Source organism: Rhinatrema bivittatum, chromosome 1, assembly GCF_901001135.1.
Source record: "Rhinatrema bivittatum chromosome 1, aRhiBiv1.1, whole genome shotgun sequence".
Lineage (NCBI taxonomy): Eukaryota > Metazoa > Chordata > Amphibia > Gymnophiona > Rhinatrematidae > Rhinatrema > Rhinatrema bivittatum.
The window spans coordinates 11,760,126-11,783,463 of NC_042615.1; the positions used below are offsets into that span (position 1 = coordinate 11,760,126).

At 43.6% G+C, this 23,338-nt stretch overlaps 1 protein-coding gene across 1 annotated transcript in view; it reads left to right on the forward strand.

Annotated features, from left to right (window-relative positions):
• LOC115083808 (fibroblast growth factor 2-like) overlaps positions 1-23,338 on the forward strand; it is a 114,429-nt gene that overhangs the window by 19,021 nt on the left and 72,070 nt on the right. Inside the window, exon 2 of the mRNA XM_029587864.1 lies at positions 22,446-22,549. Within this exon, the coding sequence (XP_029443724.1) occupies positions 22,446-22,549 (104 nt within the window). The remainder of the gene's footprint in view (positions 1-22,445; positions 22,550-23,338) is intronic.

The following is a 23,338-nucleotide window of genomic DNA, read 5'->3' on the forward strand; positions in this document are numbered from 1 at the left end:
CGCACCGACTGTTCAGCTTTACAATCCTTCCTGCTCCTTCAGAGGTCCCCTGTGTGCTTGCCCCCTGCTTTCTTGAATTCAGATAACGTTCTTGTCTGTAGCACCTGCCCAGTGTAAACCAAGAGCCATCCTGTCTGGGTTATTGGAGTCTCCTTCCCATTACTAACCAACATTCCTCCTTCCCCCTGTCAGAGCACATGACAAGAAGGCCTAGGATAGACGCAGAGGATGGACATGAGGAAAAGGGGTAACCTATTGTTCCTTTGAAGACTGATAAGACGTGGAGTCCTGTTTGTTGAGATGGACGAATGCTTTTAAATGACTATGCGGCTCCTGAGGAAGCAGTTGATGCGAAACACCGGCTGTTGTAGAGCCACAGTCATTTTCATTTTCATTGTGAAGTTACACTTATTTTAAATGCAAAAACAAAATTTACAAAAATTGGGACTGATACCGCAAATGATTGAATTGTCTGGACGACAGGCTTGCTGATGCGGTTTTATACATATAAATATATATTTATTAAAAGTATATACAAATTGCGTGAAGACTGTCTGTCTGGATGATTGACATGAAAATTGGAGTTCTTGGATGATTTCCTTTTGTATATGATAACTTTTAGATGTAACATTTCTGAATGGGGTAACTTGCAGAGCGCAGCAGTTACCACCCTTAACTGAAGGCAGGGGGGGTGTTGCCCTCCCCAGGATCCAGCAAAAACCTAGACCCATTGCAGATGACATTTAAGCAGGATTCTGCTCGGCTGTTCCTTTCCCAGGGATGAAATGAGTGAGAGGGGGTACGAAGTGCAAAAACCAGGTCCAAGGTGTAGGAAAAGACACGAAAAATAAGAAGTGGGCACCAGGGTGAGGAACGGGCACAATGGACACGAAACATCCAGCAGGTGTCAGCGTGGCCCAAGGGGCAGAAATCACATGTGCGGCATGGGAGTGGACAGGCGTGGCAGGAACCAAGGATGATGAAGGTTCTGCTTTAGCACTCAAGCACTGCTGTGCAACTTAGTAAAAGGAAGGAAGTATTCTGCTTTCCCGGTGGCGTGCCTGGCTGCATAACTTAAGTGCTCTCATGTTTCACATGCAGAGGCTGCGGACGGCTTTCATCTCTTCACAGCCATCAGTCAATCTCTGGGTGATGGCCAATAAAATAATATAAATAAACGAGATCGTGTGGGATCTGTGGTGATGCAAGTGGGCCAAGAAGTGCTGCTCCGCATAAACTGCTCTGATTGTATGTATGTTAAATACATCTGTAGGAAAATTCAAGACCCTCCCCTCCTTGAGCACATTAATAATAGTATGCATTATGGGACCTGTGGTTTTTAATGACTAGCTCCTAGGAAAGATTTTGGTAATTAAAATATTCTAAAAATATAAACAAGGAAAATACTCTTTACACAAATGTATATTGTAGATTGGTTTGATATTGAAGGCTTCAGAATGTCTCTCTAGTACATACTGTTCCTTATCACAGACTGTAAATGTGCAATTTCTAAAAATAAAGTAGCCAAATAAGATTGTCTTTGGCCCCTTCACATCTCAGCAGAGAAACCAAGGACTGATTGGGCATAGAGGCTGGATTACCCTCCCTCCTCAACAGGAGAGAGACCTTGGAGTCATCACATTTAATGATGTGCGACAAAATAAGGCGGCTAGAGCTGCATTTGGAGAGGCAGAACCAGTAGGAAAAAAAGACATACTAATGCCTCCATACAGGTCACTGGTGAAACCTCCTCCAGAATAGTGTGTTCATTTCTGGAAGCCATATCTCATAGGAAAGAGACTAGAGGCAGTCCAGAGAATGGCTACCAAAATGCTGCAGGATCTGCACTAAAGGCCCTATGAAATGAGACTTCAGGACCTAAATGTGTACATAATAAAGAAAGCATGGGCCGGCACAGTACTGCCAGGCAGAAGACTGGTTCAGGTCTCAAGCTTATACTCACAGCCTACAGCTTCCTGCAGCAGATTTTTCAAGATTCTGCAGCAAGAGTTCGAAGTCCTGAGGTAGATTTTTCAAAATTCAGCATCCAGTTCTCTGGCAAATTTATTTATTTAATTTAAAAGCTTTTATATACCATCATTAAGTTATTTACCATCATAATGTTTTACAGTAGGGCACATATGTCAAAGAAAATATAAATCATAAATTACATAGATGGTGCCATTATTATTCGGTAACAAAACAACATTATCAACAATATGGTTTATGATGAGGAATTTACATTGTATGTTTATTGCAATTCAACCTGTTGATTTGACATATTATAAGAGGGGGAAACTAATTTCCAGTAGTTTCTGGAAACTGTGTGCTAGGTGCTCTATGTCCGCTTCCTTATTTATTTGCTTGCGTCATTCTCTCTCTTGAAGGCTTGTTTGAAAAGCCAGGTTTTGAGGTGTGTTTTGAAAAGTTTGTGATTTCTCTGAAGTTAAGGTCATAAAGATTCATCCTTTGATTATGCAAAAGAAGTCAGGTTTTGGTTTTTTTTTTTATAGAAAACCATTTACATTTGTGTTTAGATTTAACTTTCCCACAGGACAAGCAGGATGGTAGTCCTCACATATGGGTAACATCATCAGGATGGAGCCCAATCACGGAAAACGTTTGTCAAAGTTTCCAGAACTTTGACTGGCCCCTACTGGGCATGGCACTAACCCTGCAGCCAGCAGGGGTCCCCCTTCAGTCTTCTTTTTTCCGCGCAGCAGTAGCCTCGCGGTTTAGGAGCACTGAAGAGATTCCTGACAGGAATTTTCCTCACGGAGTTAATTAAATTTTAAACTGCCTCACAGGGGTCCCTCCAACTTTTCTCAGGCCGCGGTACTCCGGTAAGTTTTTCACCATTTTTCGTCAATTACCGTCTAGTTTGGACCTCGCGGCCTACTGGCCGTCAACCATACCGATTTTTCTTTGGCCATGGCGTCGGGGTTTCGTCGGTGCCCGGACTGTACTCGCACCATGTCTATCACAGACCCTCATGGAGTCTGTGTAATGTGTTTAGGCCGTGAGCATGATGTCCTGACTTGCACCAAATGTGCCCTCATGACACCAAAAGGTCGCAAAGCCAGAATGGAGAAGATGGGACTCCTTTTCCGTGCTCATACCCAGACGCCGTCCATCGCATCGACGTCATCAGAACCGGCATTGTCGAAGTCGCACCAGCATCGACCACCGACTGCCCACTATCGACGTCTTCACGACCATCGACTTCCGTTTCTCCCCCTCAAGATCGAGGGGATCGTAGGGAGAAACATCGCCATCGGCATCGTAAGTCTTGGACTGTCGAGGGAGCGAAATCATCAACCTCACCACCATCGAAGAAGCCTCGTCCAGGAACAGCACAGACCATTCCTGTGACCGGGACATCGAGGCCACCCTCACCCGATCGGGGTTTGGGAGTTGCGATTCCGCCTGTAAAGGTCGTCCCTCCAACTGTGCCTCAGCCTCCCTCTTCCGTCACGGAGCCGGGGCTGCTTGCCCCAGGTCTCCGGGAAGAACTGGACCGGCTGGTCCAAGAGGCCGTCGGCAAGGCGATGCAACGACTCCAGGTTCCTCCAGCACCGAGAGTGGAACCAGTCACCGACCCGATTCCAGCAGCGCTGGCACCGCTGCTATCCCGGATGGAGGCGCTCATGACTGCCCTTCCACCGGTGATTCCCGGGTCTCCGATGGCTCCGGTGCGCTCCCCGTTGACAGCTTCATCGGGAGGAGAAACATCGTTCCACATTCCTCCTTTTGGGGGTATTGCCTCAGCCATCGATGCCATGTCGTCCCTCGCCACCGATTCATTCATCGGGGGCGATACGCACATCGGCGCCTTCGATGCCGGTACCGATACCCCCCAGGGCGTCCATGGTGCCCCCGATGATTCCTTCGATTTTCTCGGAGCCTCAGCCGGACCCTTTGGGTATCCAACCCCCTTCTCGTTCTACAGGTCAGCCTGCTGATCCTTATGACACCTGGGGTGATGATACTTCCACAGACACCGATGATTTACCTTCACCTCCCTCTCCTACTGAAAGAAAGCGTTCTCCTCCAGAGGACCTCTCTTTCATTCATTTTGTGAAGGAAATGTCGGAATTGGTCCCTTTTCAGCTTCAGACGGAGCAGGATGATAGGCACCAGATGATGGAGCTTCTCCAGTTCCTGGATGCCCCTAAAGTGATCACTTCTATTCCCATTCATACAGTTCTTCTTGACCTTCTCAAAAAGAACTGGGAAAACCCTGGATCCATTGCCCCAGTACACAGAAAGGCTGACACTACCTATCTAGTACAGTCAGCCCCTGGCTTTCAAAAATCTCAGCTCGACCTCCACTCAGTTGTGGTAGAATCGGCTCAAAAGAAAGCAAAAAGGACGAAGCCTCACTCCTCTACCCCTCCTGTTAAGGAACACAAGTTCCTAGACAATATTGGTTGACGAGTGTTCCAAGGGGCCATGCTCATCTCCAGAATTGCTTCTTACCAGCTGTACATGACCCAATACAACAGGGTCATTTTCAAGCAAATACAGGACTTCTCTGAAACCCTGCCTGACCAAATCCTTGTCAACAAGGGGTTTGAGGCGGGAAAGCATGAGATAGGAACAGCTTACAATATCTTCGACACCTCCACTAGAGTGTCTGCAACTGCCATTTCGGCAAGACGCTGGGCCTGGCTCAAGTCTTCTGACCTTCGCCCAGAAGTACAAGACAGGCTCTCTGACCTGCCCTGTATAGGAGATAATCTGTTCAGTGAACAGATTCAGCAAATAGTGGCTGAATTAAAGGACCATCATGAGACCCTCAAACAGCTCTCATCGATTCCTTCTGACTTCTCCTCTAGACAGCCCTTCAAGAAGGACTCTAAGAAGTCATTCTTCCACCCAAGGAAGTACTATCCTCCACCACCAAGGTCCCGAATTATGAGGCCTTATCAAAAACCTCAGCCTCGCCAGCCCCGGAACAAAAGCCACAATCAGCTCCCCAGCCAGGGCCTGCTTCAGGTTTTTGACTTTCCCTTGGAGAGCAGCAGCCTGATTCCTCTGCCAAGCATACCAGTGGGAGGTCGATTGTGCCACTTTCACGGCATGTGGCAATCAATCACAACCGACCAATGGGTGCTAGCAATCATTGCTCAGGGTTACCACCTAAACTTTCTTGCTCTTCCACTGGACTCACCACCTCTGCAAGCGTGGAGAGTAACCGATCACTCTCTCCTCCTGGAGCAGGAGGTTTCCCTTTTTCTCCAGTTAAGAGCAATAGAACCCGTCCCACTTTCGCAACAAGGCCTAGGGTTCTATTCCCGGTACTTTTTGATCCCCAAAAAATCCGGGGGGCTTCATCCAATTCTGGACCTACGTGCCCTCAACAAGTACCTCCAGTGGGAAAAGTTCAAGATGGTAACCTTGGGCTCGCTTCTACCTCTTCTATAAAGAGGAGACTGGCTCTGCTCTCTGGACCTCCAGGACGCATACACCCACATTGCGATATCTCCAGCTCATCGCAAGTACCTCAGGTTTTTAGTAGGCCCAAAGCACTATCAATACTGAGTGCTTCCTTTCGGCCTAGCATCGGCACCACGAGTCTTTACCAAATATCTCGTAGTTGTCGCAGCTTTTCTCAGGAAAGAAGGTGTTCACGTCTACCCCTATCTAGACGACTGGTTAATCAGGGCCCCAACCCAGCAAGCTGCTCGATCGTCCCTGGATTTGACCCTGCACACTCTAATTTCTCTAGAATTTCTCGGCAATTACGAGAAATCCTATTTAGTCCCATCTCAAACCTTGTCGTTCATTGGGGCAGACTTGGACACCTTGCAGGCAAAAGCCTTTCTACCTCAACAACGAGTGCAAACCCTCGTGTCCCTCGCTCACCAGTTGCAACAGCTCGGCAATTCCTTGTCCTTCTCTGACACATGGCGTCCTCAGTCCATGTCACACCAATGGCCCGCAGGGCCATAAGGCTCATGCATTGGACTCTGAGGTCACAATGGATTCAAGCTACTCAGCCTCTGTCAACCATTGTCCAGGGACTGCCCTTTCAACTACCAGATCCTCAACTCATTCTCACCACAGACGCTTCCAACCTCGGGTGGGGAGCCCATGTGAACGATCTACAGAATCAAGGATCTTGGTCTCCAGAGGAAGCCAAACACCAGATAAATTTCCTGGAGCTTCGAGCAATGCGATATGCTCTCAGAGCTTTTCAGGATTGCCTATCAAATCACGTCATCCTGATTCAGACGGACAACCAGGTGGCCATGTGTACATCAACAAGCAGGGAGGCACAGGCTCCTTACTTCTGTGTCAGGAAGCTGCGCAGATTTGGGCGGAAGCGCTCTCCCACTCGATGTACCTCAGAGCCACATATTTGCCGGAGTGCACAATGTCTTGGCAGACAAACTGAGTTGTGTCTTCCAACTACACGAGTGGTTGCTCAACCCCCTCGGTAGAGTGACCTCTCTTTTCCAACAATGGGGTTATCCCCAAATAGACCTCTTTGCATCCCCTCAGCCCAGAGATGCATTCTCCCTCTCGTGGGCAACCGGTCTGCTCTATGCATGCCCTCCACTTCCTCTTCTCTCGAAGACTCTCCTGATAGCACCTCACTGGCCACGCCAAGTGTGATTTCCCATACTCCAGGATCTTTCCATCTGCAGGCACATTCCCTTGGGAACGCACCCGCTTCTGATCACTTAGAACGACGGATGTCTACGCCATCCCAATCTTCAGGCCTTGTCCCTGACGGCATGGATGTTGAAAGGTTAATCCTTCAACCACTTAACCTTTCAGATTCGGTTTCTCATGTCCTGATTGCTTCACGGAAGCCTTCCACAAGAAAGTCTTATTCCTATAAATGGAAAATGTATACATCATGGTGTTCTTCGCAATCCCTTGATCCTTTTTCCTGTCCAATCCCAAGGTTTTTGGATTATCTCTGGCATTTATCGGAATCAGGTCTAAAGACCTCTTCCATCAGAATGCATGTCAGTGCGGTAGCCGCCTTCCATAAAGGTGTCGGGGATGTCCCTATATCAGTACAACCCCTCGTAACACGTTTTCTTAAAGGCTTACTCCATATCAAGCCACCTTTACGTCCTCCGGCCCCTTCTTGGGACCTTAATCTGGTTCTCAGGCGGCTCATGAAACCACCCTTCGAACCTCTTCACTCCTGTGACCTAAAATATCTCACATGGAAAGTGATTTTCCTTTTGGCTATCACTTCAGCTCGCAGGGTTAGTGAGTTACAGGCCCTAGTTACCTATCCGCCTTACACTAAACTCCTGCAGGACCGGGCGGTACTCCGCACTCACCCTAAGTTTTTGCCTAAGGTAGTTTCGGAGTTTCACATTAATCAATCCATCATACTAACTATCTTCTTTCCCAGGCCCCACTCCAACCCAGGGGAACAGGCTCTGCCTACCCTTGACTGTAAACGGGCTCTAGCGTTCTACCTAGACCGTACAGTTGCCCACAGGAAGAGCACTCAGTTATTTGTCTCTTTCCATCCCAACAAACTAGGGCAACCTGTAGGTAAGCAGACTCTCTCCTCCTGGTTGGCGGACTGCATATCTTTTTGCTATCAGCAAGCAGGCATTCCTTTCCAAGACCGTGTTAAAGCACACTCTGTGAGGGCCATGGCGACTTCAGTAGCACACCTAGGATCGGTGCCACTTCCTGACATTTGCAGGGCTGCCACCTGGAGCTCACTCCACACTTTCGCAGCCCATTATTGCTTGGATAAGGCCGGAAGACAGGATTCCATCTCGGCCAATCTGTCCTGCGTAACCTATTTCCAATGTGACGTACCAACACCCTTCCGCCTGCCCGGTGGGGTTCAGGATGTCCTCTACCAAATTTCACCCCAGTTGTTGTGCCTGTTGCATGCCGTTGGGTACATTTTGTGCATATTCGGACATCCTCAGCTCAGTACTCACCCATATATGAGGACTACCATCCTGCTTGTCCTGTGAGAAAGCAAATGTTGCTTACCTGTAACAGGTGTTCTCACAGGACAAGCAGGATGTTAGTCCTCACGGAAACCTGCCCGCCACCCCGCGGTGTTGGGTTCGTAACGTTTTGTTCTATTTTTTCGGCACTACCTGTAGCTATTAAATAAGACTGAAGGGGGCTCCTGCTGGCTGCAGGGTTAGTGCCATGCTGGGCATGACCAGTAGGGGCCAGTCAAAGTTCTGGAAACTTTGACAGATGTTTTCCCTTATTGGGCTCCATCCTGATGATGTCACCCATATGTGAGGACTAACATCCTGCTGTCCTGTGAGAACACCTGTTACAGGTAAGCAACATTTGCTAACTCTGGGGTGGATGCCATCCCATCCTGGTGATTTGCTACTTTTTAGCTTGACAGTCTGCTGCATTATATCTTCCACTGTTTGTTCAAAATCTCCACCATTAAAAAAAAAAAAAAAGTTTCAGTTGTGGGTATGTTGCCAACATCCTCCTCTGTACAGACCGAAGCAAAGAATTTATTCAGTTTTTCTGCTATTTATTTGTCCTCCCTGAGCACCTCTTTTATCTTGTGGCTAGTGGCCCAAATGACTCCCTCCCAGGCTTTTTGCTTTGAATGTATTTGAAAGAGATTTTATTAGTGTTTGCCTCATTGGGCAAGCTTTTTCTCAAAGTCTCTTTTGGCCTAACTACTGTTTTATACCTAACTACCTAACTACTGTTTTATACCTAACTGTTTTATACCTAACTAAACCTAAACCGGCATGATGTGTTTCACGAATGTCGGTAAATAAAAGTTAATAAATAAATAAATAAATAAATAACTTGCCAGTGCTTATGTTCTTGCCTGTTTTCATCATTTGGGTCTGCTTTCCTTTTTTTTTTTGAATGATGCTCTTTTTAGCTTTAATTGCCTCCTTCACCTCACCATTGAACCACACTGGCAGTCCCTTGGTCTTCCTTCAACTTTTTATAATGCATGGAATACATTTATCTGGTCTTCCAAAATGGTATTTTTAAACAATATTTTTCTAATTTCCTATTTCTATCATAGTCTCCCTTTTTAAAATTATATGCCACTGTAGTCATTTTACTTAATGTCTTCCCTCCAGTGATTATGTCAAAATTGATTACATTATGATCACTAATGTTTAACAGCCCCACCACAGTAACCCCTCACACTAGGTCATGCATTCCAGTGAGAACTAGATGTAAAGTAGCTGCTCTTTTCTTCAGTTCTAGGTCCAGCTTTTGCATGGAGCAGACATTTATGGCTGTGGTAGCTGGGAGCGGTGGTGTTTTGGCAAACAGCCAGGAGGAATGGAAATAGGCAGACTCTGGCTGTTTCACACATGCAAAGTTTTTTATTAAAACAAAAACAGTACAACCTTTCCAAAAGTCAGATTGTCTGTTTGTCCTTCATGGTGGAAGAAGGCAGGGCGAACCTTCTTCGTGGACTATGATAGCTCGCTGGATTAAGGAGGTGGTGGTCACGGCCGCATATGTGAATGCTAAAAAGCTGTTGCCTACTCAGGCAGGGCTCATTCCACTACAGCTTAGGCAGTGTCATGGGTGGAGTTTAGGGTGTTCTCTCATCAACATTTGCCGAGCTAAGACGTGGTCCTCCTTACACAACTTTTCCAGGTTTTATCGTCTGGATGTGCAGGCCTGGGAGGACTCTGCTCTTACACATGTGGTGTTGTCTGGACCATGGGCAGCCTCCCGTCCTGTTTGGGAGTAACTTTGGTACATCCCACTGGTCCTGAGTCCATCTGGCTACACATTAGGAAATGGAGAAATTACTTACCTGATTATTTTGTTTTCTTTAGTGTAGATGGATGGACTCAGCTTCCTGCCCTTGACTGCTGAATGATTGTGTTGTTAGTCCTCCAGTGAGGCTAGGGATCCCAAGGGGTTACTGGTAAATGTTCATCCAATCTCTAGCTTGGGATACCTATGTTCAGTGTTTTATTGTTGGTCGTGTAAAGTTGTGGTTGACTGTTTCGATCAAGTTTTTTTTTACTAATCTGTTCACGGTTGTTTTTGAAGAGAATACTGGCAGGCTTTCTCCATCTGCTAGCAGGGGAGCATAACCCACTGGTCCTGAGTCCATCTGTTTACACTAAAGAAAACAAAATTATTAGGTAAGTAATTTCTCCATTTTTGGTTATTGTCTGTGTGTTCATGAGCAGGTTCCTGGCTATTTAGTTACCTGTTTAGATCCCTATATTCCTTCTAGGAATTTAAAATCTGTTGAGCAAGATATTTGTGGATTCCAGCATTGTCGTAAGTTAGATTAGTAACAACATGAAATGCTACATTTTATTTATTTATAAACTTTTCTATACCGATATTCGTAGCGACATCATATCAGTTTACATTATAACAGCAGGTGGAAATTACAAAGAACAGGTAACGGGGTGGGGGGGATATACAATGGAGCAGAAGCTTGGAAGGAAATGTTACGATAAACCAGTAAAACATTAACTAATTAAATAACAGTAAGAAATATAAATGTAGTCATAGGTATAGTTATAGATATAACAATAGTTGTAACATATTTATGTACAGGGTTCAGCTAAGAGCTGGCATGTAGAGCGGAGAAGGGAGTCAAGATGAGTGCAAGGCAACATTTTGTTGCCTTGCACTCATCTTGTGGAATACAGTACTTTTTATGAAGCTTGTTTTATAGTTATTAACTGGTCGTCACACAGGCCTCGTGGGAATTAATAAGGGATACAGACATCTGTAAAACCCTGTGCGATAGATATTCAAAATAAGTTTTTTATTTAGCTAGCCTACCTAAACGTACCTGGCTAACTTACATGGAATATTCAGTAGTGCAGCTATGCTGCTGAATATCACCATCAAAATTGCTACTTAGCCGCTCTATTGCAGGTTTAACTTATCTGATTAATTTAACTAGATAAGCATGAATGTTGCTACTTATCCAGATAAGTAGTGCTGCTCTGACCCACTCATTAGATATGCAGTTATCTGCTTAGCTGGATAAGTGACTGCTGTATGTAGCTGGATATTCAGTGACTGCCACTTAGCTGGATAAGTCGCTGCTTATTTGGCTAAGTAACACTGAATATTGGGCTCAGTACAATCAAACAATACAAACTATTTTTTAATCAAAAACATGGGTGTAAATTTTGTTAAACTTAATAGAATTTCTCACTAAGTGGTTTGCAATATAAAATCAACCCCTCCATAATCGAACCCCAAATCAAACGCTACCACCACCACCTATACCACTCAAACTGTCCATACATAAAATGATTCCAATGACAAACCCACCCCGATCGCCCCTCTGAACCCCACATAACTCCATATTTAAACCAAGGACAGCTTATAATATAAAGGCTTATCTTTCACAGTACCACATACTTCCTCTCTATATATACTCAACCCTGGATGCTTCCCGAAATAACCAATCAATTTGTGAAATATTAAATTTCCTTCTTTCTTAGTGTAATCATCTTTTTTGAGTCAGGGAGTAGTATTTTTAAGTCAGTCTTCAACAGGATAGGTGTAAAATTATATGGAAACTATGTTTGGCCTTTTGTACTCTGGCTCATCACCACACTATGTCTGGGTCTTCACTAGCATTTGGATTCTGTTCTGATTTATGACTCTTGCACCATTTCTGGAATGGCCATAGGTTGGATCTGGTTTCTTTGTGGAAGGCTATGCATATTTTTTGTTCATCTCTGCTTTCACATAATGCTTGAGAAAATAATGGAATTTGAAATCTGACGGCTCGTATGATTGCTCACACTTATTCAGTGCTGTTGGGATATGCTGAATGTGATGTCGATAGAAACAGATAAGGCCCATCTACTTTCTGGGGCAGTTCCCCAGACCCCCCGCTGATCTCTGGCTTTCCCTTCGTTTCTTCACACCTGAGGTTCCTCTGTGCCTTCCAGGATTTCTTGAATTCCATTACTGTCTTTGTCTCCTCCATCTCCCCAGGGAGTCGCGTCAGCAGGCCAATTTCGCAGCCATAACGGTCTTCTGGCTGCTACTACCAAGGGTACTCCTCAGGCTGAGATACGCACTGGGCCTGAGCTTGCTTCCATCAGGAAAGCTGCTACAGGTTCCATCGTCATGACAATGTAAGTTCAGGAGTTATTTGCCTCTCTCAAGAGGAGTAAGCAGGAACTTGTCACCAGTGTGCAGCAGGAAGCAATATGCAGTGTCATTGCTGTTGCATCAAAGGCCTGCTTAAGGATGGACTTCTGTTCTGAGTGTTCTGTAATGCAGGCCCTCCCTCTACGGGAATGGTTGTTCGCTTTGAGAGAGCGTAGACCATGGTTCCACTTTGGAAAGCTCAGGCGTTCCTTGGCTGCAGGTTCCAGAGGGTACAAGGCTTCCAAGTCCTGACCTCCCTTAAAGCTGGCCTCCGGGGCATCACACTCCAGGTCAACCAGTTCCTGGATGGCTTCCATCATTGGGAAGTAGCATGAGGCTTTACGAAGGAACACAAGCATGGGCTGCTTCTTTGGTTCCGCCATAGGTTCTGTGCCTGGAAAACACAGAGTCTGGGAAACAAGGGCTGGTAATTCATCCTTGAGAGAGAAACAAAGCATGGTTCGGTATGGTTCCAGGTCTGGAGGGATTTCTCCTTCTTCCAGAGAGCAGTCATCAACTTAATGCAGCCCTTTCTGAGGTATCCGGGTCCCTGCTCGGGAGTCTCTCTTAGTTAGGTGAGGCATTCGAGTAAGGCCGGGAGGGTTTTGTGCTTCCGGCAGGGGTTGAACCTGTGTTGCAGCCGGGGCTGATTGAGCCTGTACAAAGGCTGTGTTGCAGCCATTGGTTTAGACTCTAACCAGGGTCCATGTTAATCCCAGGGGGAGTCTGAGAAGGGGCCCCTGAGGAGTCCTCCTGTGGAGAGGGCCTCTCGGAGTTGCATAGGTCTGGGGAGCTATCGAGAGTAGTAGCTCCAGACCCTCCTTATACCGAGATGGATCAGGCTTTGGTCCCCCCTGGGCTTCTTTACAAGGCCAACACAGGCAGGCATGAACCCACCCACAAAGCAGGGCACACCTTGGATTTAATTTTTATTAACCAAAGCCTAGCCCAAGCATCCCACATTGCTTGTCATCCAATTCCCTGATCAGACCACAAACTTATCTCCATGTCATTCCTCAACCAACTCGCTATGCCTTCTTCCTCACAGAAAACTACAATACAACTCAGAAAATTATGCAATCAGGAGACCTTAATCTCCCACCTCTCTCCAGAGCGCAACCTTTTGGACATCACTGACGCAGACTCTGCCTTATCCTCTTGGTCCAAAATAACGAGTAAAGTGGCAGACTTGACTTGTCCCCTAAAAACCAAGGTTATCCTCTCTAACAAGGACATTAAAAAACCTTGGTTTTCTCCAGAATTAAAATCCATGAAACGAGAACTTAGAAAAAGGGAACAGAGCTGGCGCAGGAATGCTTCCTCCTCAAACCTAGCATCTTTCAAATCGCTCATGCACCATTACAGGATCACAATTCTTCAGACAAAAAAAGATTTCTACTCCCAAAAAATCCACAATTTCATCTTTGATCCAAAAGCCCTCTTCTCCCTGTTTTCTTCTGTTACTAAACCTCCAGTTCCGACTATACCAGATGACAAAGCAGCTCTCAAATCCATTGAACTTGCCAACTACTTCAAAGACAAAATAGCTAACTTACTGGCCTCCCGCACAACATTAACCTCCCGGGCCAGTCATGTCCTCTCCCCACGGCACCCCCTCTCATCTCTAAGACTAATCAATCTTTCACGGCCTCTTCGCCTCATACAGCATGCCTGGAAGAATTTGAATCCACTTCGTCACTAGAAATAGAATCACTACTGAGGAAACTAAAACCAGCCTCCCACCCTTTTGATGCGATTCCAGCCAACCTTCTCATTTCATGTGCCGCTGAAGTTTCTAAGCCCATCTCGCAAATCATCAATGCCTCCTTAGCACAAGGTCATGTCCCCGACCCTCTCAAACTGGCTATCTTAAAACCCCTTCTAAAAAAAACCAAACCTCTCTACAGACAACCCAGCAAACTTTCGTCCTATTGCAAACCTTCCTTTCATCGCCAAGATACTAGAAAGAATAGTCAACAAACAACTCTCCGATTTTCTGGACAATAACAATATCCTCTCCCCAGCACAACTAGGATTTTGTAAAGCTAGAAATACGGAATCTCTCCTTATTTCTCTGTCAGATAACATCCTCATGAACCTAGAAAAGAAACAGCCCTGCCTTCTCATCCTCCTAGACTTATCGGCCGCATTCAACACAGTGAGCCATCAGTGTCTCATCGACAGGCTAGCGGAGATCAGCATCAAAAATACTGTACTAAACTGGTTCAAGTCCTTCCTTCAAAATAGGCATTACAAAGTCAAGATAAACAGCAAAGAATTCCCCCCCTTTCATCTCTTCCCTAGGAGTTCCTCAAGGTTCATCGTTATCCCCGACTCTATTCAACATCTATCTTCTCCCTCTATGCAATCTTCTCTCCGAGCTAAAACTTACATATTACCTTTATGCAGACGATGTCCAAATCCTGATACCAATCACCGACTCGCTGCAAAAAACTCTTCTCCATTGGAACGCTTGTCTCATCTACATTAACAACCTCCTCTCAAAGCTCAATTTGTTACTCAACACCGACAAAACAGAATACCTCCTAATCACACAAGATGGCAGCTTACCACTAAATAACCTGCAACATCCAATGTTCCCCACTTTCTCACCCAAGGTAAGAAACCTCGGGGTAATCATAGACAGCCAAATGACCTTCACAGGCTTCATCAACAACATGGTAAAGGAGTGTTATTTTAAACTTCAAGTTCTAAAAAGGCTAAGACTCCTCCTCCATTTCCACGATTTTAGGTCAGTTTTACAATCCATCATATTCTCCAAAATTGACTATTGTAATTCACTCCTTCACGGCCTGCCTGACATCTCACTCAAACCCCTCAAGCTACTTCAGAACGCTACTGCTAGGATCCTCACAAAATCCAACAAGAGGGATCATATAACTCCAATTTTAAAGAATCTGCATTGGCTCCCAATTAAGTTTAGAATCCTTCATAAACTATTAACAGTCACTCACAAAGCCATACACAACATCACTCCACTGGATTTTACAATACCGTTGCAATTCCACACCTCTGTCCGTCCAATAAGACTAGCCCAGAGAGGCACTCTTCAGGCACCTACCATCAAGACCTCCTTCAGAAAAAGAGCTATGTCCGCTTCGGGCCCCAAGCAATGGAACCTGCTCCCTCCTGAACTGAGGCTGGAACAATGTCCAATCAACTTTAAGAAGAGACTTAAGACTTTGTTGTTCGAACAAGCTTTCCCATAACCAATCACCTCCGCCTTGGTTAGTCCGCATCATGAGTTCACTTTCTCCCTTTTGAGGCCATCATAGTCTTCCCCAATGTAATTGCCCTGCTTTCGCCCAAGTTATATTGACCCATGTTTCTATACCTGCTTTCACCCAGTTTATGTTATCCAGGTTAGTTTCTACCCTGTTCATTGTAAAACAAGACTTTGTCTCTGTTCTTTTTGCTGGTTGTAATGTAAACCGAAGTGATAATTAATCCTGTTAATTGAACCTCGGTATATAAAAGTTATAAATAAATAGTTCATGTTGCGTGGCTCTTATGTGGCAGGCTATGCAAAAAGAGTGCCATCTGGCCTTCTTAGACGCCGGTGCCAATTAATTTATGTGTAGGTGCACAAGTTTCACTGCGTGCGAGGATTTGTGGGCGGCCGTAGTTATGCGCACGGGAATATTTGTACCTGGCCTTCACAGGGAGTGCGTTGTGGTTGTGCGCACCGCTGCGCACGCAGGTATGCGCACAAGTTATGCTCATTGGCCACCAGAATGTCCTGCGCATGCAGGTTTAACTTATCCGTCTGAATGTGTGGGTAGGGAAGGGAGATGGTGCCGACAACCCCCATGTGCAAGATGGCCCATGTGCATGATGGCACCAGAGGCAGGCAGAGCTCCGGAGTCTCAATGCGTGGATGAGACGATGGTGCAAGGAAGAGGGATTCAGTTTTGTTAGGAACTGGGGAACCTTTTGGGGAAGGGGGAGTCTCTTCCGAAGGGATGGGCTCCACCTTAACCAGGGTGGAACCAGACTGCTGGCGCTAACCTTTAAAAAGGAGATAGAGCAGCTTTTAAACTAGAACAAAGGGGAAAGCCGACAGTCACTCAGCAGCGCATGGTTCGGAGAGATGTATCTTTAAAGGATACTAATGATGCATTAGAATTAGGGCATCCCGACAGTGAGGTTCCAATAATTAGAAAAATAGTCCAAGTGTCTGTAACTAAAAACTCACCTGAGCTAAAAAATTCTAACTTATCCCTATCAATTAAAAAGCAGAATAAAAATACAAACAAAAAACAAACTTTGAAATGTTTGTATGCTAATGCCAGAAGTCTAAGAAGTAAGATGGGAGAATTAGAATGTATAGCAGTAAATGATTCTACAACAACGGCTCACTACCTCAAAATTTATCAACTAACAAAAAAACAATTAACTTTGAGGATTAATGCTCAAAAGCATGTATTGTATTTTATAGTGTTTTAACAAACTCTACCGGGGAAGGTATCAGATAGAAGTGCTCAGTCTCACAGGCTCTTGCCCTATACAGGGCTACAACCCTTCTCATGTATCGGCACTGTTAAATCACGTCATCTACCATTACCCCATAAGAGTAAGCCTTTTTTATTTATGTTTTTATTTTTAATAAATCACCCAATAAAAAATTTTTCTTTTTTCTTTTAAAAAAATTTTTTTACCCTTGAAAATTATTATTATTATTTTCAAGGGTAAAAAAAATTTTTTAAAAGAAAAAAGAAAAATTTTTTATTGGGTGATTTATTAAAAATAAAAACATAAATAAAAAAGGCTTACTCTTATGGGGTAATGGTAGATGACGTGATTTAACAGTGCCGATACATGAGAAGGGTTGTAGCCCTGTATAGGGCAAGAGCCTGTGAGACTGTGAGCACTTCTATCTGATACCTTCCCCGGTAGAGTTTGTTAAAACACTATAAAATACAATACATGCTTTTGAGCATTAATCCTCAAAGTTAATTGTTTTTTGTTAGCAGTAAATGATGACATAGACTTAATTGGCATCTCAGAGACATGGTGGAAAGAGGATAACCAATGGGACAGTGCTATACCGGGGTACAAATTATATCGCAATGACAGAGAGGAGCAGTCGGGAGGAGGTGTGGCGCTTTATGTCCGGGATGGCATAGAGTCCAACAGGATAAACATCCTGCATGAGACTAAATACAAAATTGAATCTTTATGGGTAGAAATCCCTTGTGTGTCAGGGAAGACTACAGTGATAGGGGTATACTACCGTCCACCTGGTCAAGATGGTGAGATGGACAGTGAAATGCTAAGAGAAATTAGGGAAGCTAACCAAATTGGTAGTGCAGTAATAATGGGAGACTTCAATTACCCCAATATAGACTGGGTAAATGTATCATCGGGTCACGCTAGAGAGATAACGTTCCTGGATGGAATAAATGATAGCTTTATGGAGCAATTGGTTCAGGAACCGACGAGAGAGGGAGCAATTTTAGATCTAATTCTCAGTGGAGCACAGGACTTGGTGAGAGAGGTAACGGTGGTGGGGCCGCTTGGCAATAGTGATCATAATATGATCAAATTTGATTTAATGACTGGAAAAGGAACAGTGTGCAAATTCAAGGCTCTCGTGCTAAACTTTCAAAAGGGAAACTTTGATAAAATGAGAAAAATTGTTAGAAAAAAACTGAAAGGAGCAGCTACAAAAGTAAAAAATGTCCAAGAGGCGTGGTCATTGTTAAAAAAATACCATTCTAGAAGCACAGTCCAGATGTATTCCACACATTAAGAAAGGTGGAAAGAAGGCAAAACGATTACCGGCATGGTTAAAAGGGGAGGTGAAAGAAGCTATTTTAGCCAAAAGATCTTCATTCAAAAATTGGAAGAAGGATCCAACAGAAGAAAATAGGATAAAGCATAAACATTGGCAAGTTAAATGTAAGACATTGATAAGACAGACTAAGAGAGAATTTGAAAAGAAGTTGGCTGTAGAGGCAAAAACTCACAGTAAAAACTTTTTAAAATATATCCGAAGCAGAAAGCCTGTGAGGGAGTCAGTTGGACCGTTAGATGATCGAGGGGTTAAAGGGGTACTTAGAGAAGATAAGGCCATCGCGGAAAGATTAAATGATTTCTTTGCCTCGGTGTTTACTGAAGAGGATGTTGGGGAGGTACCCGTAATGGAGAAGGTTTTCATGGGTAATGATTCAGATGGACTGAATCAAGTCACGGTGAACCTAGAAGATGTGGTAGGCCTGATTGACAAACTGAAGAGTAGTAAATCACCTGGACCGGATGGTATACACCCGAGTTCTGAAGGAACTAAAAAATGAAATTTCAGGCAGCTGACTTTGCCTCGTAGAGCTGGTGGACACCGCTCTAATTTTGTATTTGCCTCGTTTTCCTGCCACTGATCCCTGACGTTGGACGTCGGAGGGAGGAGCCACCACAGACGCCTTTAACAGCAGCGTCTTACGGCGCGTCGCCAAAGCCCGGGCTTTGCCCGGCTTAGCCCGGATTACTGAGGATTGGCGAGGAGAATAACTTTTAAGCACAGCTGCCACTGAGAGACTTGGAAATTAGTTTGGATTGTGGGAGACAAGAAGATCTATATTAATTTTTCTTGAGGTATGTGTTTCATGTTATGATTATCGTGGGGAACAGCGTTTGGTTATGCCTCACACCAAACGGAAAGCTAAAATTAGGGAGACGTCATCTACCCCTACTGTTCCTGGGAACCAACCACGCATACAAGATCTTTTTGGGAGAACCTTATCTTCGACACCAGGAAGTGAAGTCGCTGGGGTAGTAGGCCAGGAGCAGGGTCTTAGCCCCCTGACTTATGATACATCTTTAAGCCCTGGTGCCCCAAAAACACCTGAGCCACCATCAGGAAAAAGAGGTAGCGAAAGTACCTCTGAAGATTTGCCAACAAATTGGACATTTCCACTGCTGTCAGATCAGAGAGGGGTAGAGGATAGTAAATCCTCCCCTACTTTGATCAATCCTGGAATTTCAGGAGATCAAGGTGAAAAAGTAAAGATACAACATATACAACCTGAGAAGGCTATTACTGAGGAAGGGATGGCAGGTAGTCAAGGGAAAGCACCAGTTGATATACCTTTAATAACTCCCACTAAGTTTACTTTAGAAGAACTAGGGAGTATGATGATTACCATGCAAAAATCTATCAATAATCTGGCTGTGATGATGCAAGAGGCAATTAATAACAATAAAATATTGCAAACTAAAACGGAGAAAATGGAAGGTTTAATAAATACTATGGGAACTAGAATAGATGAGGTAGAGAAAGTTCAATGTAACTTAATTAAATCTGAAAAAAGACACTCTGATAAATTAGAACAATTAGATAATCAAGCCAGGAAAAGTAATTTAAGAGTGTTAAATTTCCCCAAGACATATTTATTATCACCCAAGGAACTGTTTAAAAGTTACCTGTTAAATGTCTTGAAATATGATCAAACAATGATACCAGTAATTTCTAGAATCTACTATATTTCCCAGCCCTATAGTATGGAAGATACAAAAGATAAAGATAAAGTATTGGGAGAATATAAAGAAGATTTAAATTTATCAGAACTATAAGAAAAATCTTCTGATATGGATATAAAGGTCCGTGCCACTTTAATTGTGCAATTTGCATGTTTGTCTGAGAGAGACTCAGTCTTAAGACTGTATTTCAAAAATCAAAATACTAAATTCCATGGCCAGGTAATCAGAATTTTTCCCGATATCTCCCGAGACACCCAGCTAAGAAGGAAGGATTTCTTGGCTATGAGAGATAAAGTTACTCAGAAGGGAGCAAAATTTTTTCTACGATTTCCGTGTCGTTGTGTAATTATATTTCAAAATACAAGGTACATCTTTAACCAACCAGATCAACTTCGTGCATATCTTGACACTTAATCCCCCTTTTTCTCTGTAATGTAACATTGGGGGTAATGAATGTAAAGTATTGAATAAGGTTCAACACAAATAATATTATTATTATTTAATTTCTAATTATATATACTGCTCTTTTCTTTATTTTCAAGCCTCTATTATTTCATTTAATTGCATTGCCGAGGTTTATCACACAATGTATGTAAAAAGGTATATACAAGATACTATTCATTTTCATGTTTATATTGTGGATACAATTGTGTAATATCTTCTTTAAATTTGAAAAGTTTAATAAAAATAAAATTTAAAAAAAAAATGAAATTTCAGACCTGTTAGTAAAAATTTGTAACTTATCATTAAAATCATCCATTGTACCTGAAGACTGGAGGATAGCAAATGTAACCCCAATATTTAAAAAGGGCTCCAGGGGCGATCCGGGAAACTACAGACCGGTTAGCCTGACTTCAGTGCCAGGAAAAATAGTGGAAAGTGTTCTAAACATCAAAATCACAGAACATATAGAAAGACATGGTTTAATGGAACAAAGTCAGCATGGCTTTACCCAGGGCAAGTCTTGCCTCACAAATCTGCTTCACTTTTTTGAAGGAGTTAATAAACATGTGGATAAAGGTGAACCGGTAGATATAGTATACTTGGATTTTCAGAAGGCGTTTGACAAAGTTCCTCATGAGAGGCTTCTAGGAAAAGTAAAAAGTCATGGGATAGGTGGCGATGTCCTTTCGTGGATTGCAAACTGGCTAAAAGACAGGAAACAGAGAGTAGGATTAAATGGGCAATTTTCTCAGTGGAAGGCGGTGGACAGTGGAGTGCCTCAGGGATCTGTATTGGGACCCTTACTGTTCAATATATTTATAAATGATCTGGAAAGAAATACGACGAGTGAGATAATCAAATTTGCAGATGACACAAAATTGTTCAGAGTAGTTAAATCACAAGCAGATTGTGATAAATTGCAGGAAGACCTTGTGAGACTGGAAAATTGGGCATCCAAATGGCAGATGAAATTTAATGTGGATAAGTGCAAGGTGATGCATATAGGGAAAAATAACCCATGCTATAGTTACACGATGTTGGGTTCCATATTAGGTGCTACAACCCAAGAAAGAGATCTAGGTGTCATAGTGGATAACACATTGAAATCGTCGGTTCAGTGTGCTGCGGCAGTCAAAAAAGCAAACAGAATGTTGGGAATTATTAGAAAAGGAATGATGAATAAAACGGAAAATGTCATAATGCCTCTGTATCGCTCCATGGTGAGACCGCACCTTGAATACTCTGTACAATTCTGGTCGCCGCATCTCAGAAGAGATATAGTTGCGATGGAGAAGGTACAGAGAAGGGCTACCAAAATGATAAGGGGAATGGAACAACTCCCCTATGAGGAAAGACTAAAGAGGTTAGGACTTTTTAGCTTGGAGAAGAGACGACTGAGGGGGGATATGATAGAGGTGTTTAAAATCATGAGAGGTCTAGAACGGGTAGATGTGAATCGGTTATTTACTCTTTCGGATAATAGAAAGACTAGGTGGCACTCCATGAAGTTAGCATGGGGCACATTTAAAACTAATCGGAGAAAGTTCTTTTTTACTCAACGCACAATTAAACTCTGGAATTTGTTGCCAGAGAATGTGGTTAGTGCAGTTAGTATAGCTGTGTTTAAAAAAGGATTGGATAAGTTCTTGGAGGAGAAGTCCATTACCTGCTATTAAGTTCACTTAGAGAATAGCCACTGCCATTAGCAATGGTTACATGGAATAGACTTAGTTTTTGGGTACTTGCCAGGTTCTTATGGCCTGGATTGGCCACTGTTGGAAACAGGATGCTGGGCTTGATGGACCCTTGGTCTGACCCAGTATGGCATTTTCTTATGTTTTTATGTTCTTATGTTCTTAAATGATGAAAGAACTTGAACAGGATAATGTAAATCAGTTATTTACTCTCAGATAATAGACTAGGGAGCACTCCATGAAGTTAGCAAGTAGCTCATTTAAAACAAATAGAAGAAAAACATTTTTCACTCAGTGCATTGTTAAGCTCTGGAATTCATTGCCAGAGAATATGGTTACAGCAGTTAGTGTAACTGGATTTAAAAAAGGTTTGGATAAGTTCCTAGAGGAAGAATCCATAAACTGCTATTAATCAATAAGGAATAGTAGCTTGTGATTTATTAATGTTTGGGTACTTGCCAGGTTCTTATGGCCTGGTTTGGCCACTGTTGGAAACAGGATGCTGGGCTTGATGGACTCTTAATCTGACCCAGAATGGCAATTTCTTATGATTCTGAATTCCCTTAGTCTCTCTGTCAAGCTTATTTTAGGGTGTATTGTACAATGAGTATTTAGAAAACTGCAGAGTGCCATGTTGGGATGGCTCAAAATAGTGGCTCAATATTAAAAACAGAGCAGAACCTTGATAATTTTGTTTAATCTTGATTTCAGTCGAACTACAGTTCCAAGCTGAAGAGCGGGGCGTGGTGTCCATCAAGGGGGTGTGTGCAAATCTCTACCTGGCGATGAAAGAAGATGGTCGGCTGGAGGCACAGGTAAGCCTCGATTGATCATCTGTCCCGGTTCTGCAGAACCGTAAGATTGTCAGAATACTTCTGTGTGTCCTGGTGGGACTTCCACCAGTGGCCTTGTGGATTCTTCTGCTTGTTATAAAAAAAAAAAAAAGGGGGTTTTACCGGAAACCTTGAAACTCTCCTCTCTGTTCCATGCTGTTATACTCCATATTCAGTAATCAACAAGGTCATGTGGGGTCCAAACCACCTTCTTTATTGTAACAAGCCAAATCCAGTAAGAAAGTAATTTTAATTTAATTCTTCTGAACAGCTTTAAAACAGCCCATGCCTACATCATTTAAACTCCTCAGTGCTTAACCTCCATGTAGCAAATTCTGAGGATGAAATTGCAGTACTCTCACATATCTTAAGGTCACTGGGATCATCCAGCGTGGTGATACTCCACAGACCTCCTTAGGAACATGAAGATGCTCTACTAAGGAGTTACAGCTCAGTAACTGCTTGGTAGCTTCAGAATCATTCTTAATATTGGACCCAGCAGTTTCATTGTACTTCCAGTTCAGCTGGAACCAGAACTGGGATTTGACTCCATGATTTCCCCCTATTTTATCTCTCTCCCAACTTAAGAATTTAAGCCATTCCATGCCAGGTCAGGCCAAGGTCCATCAAGCTCCTATCCTCCGTATTACAGGTGTCTGAAAGATCCTCAATAATTGATCTCCTTTTTTATCTCTCACTCGCAGGGATAAGTGCTGGCTTTCCCAAGTCTACCTGGCTAATAAATATTTATGGACCTTTCCTTCAGGAACT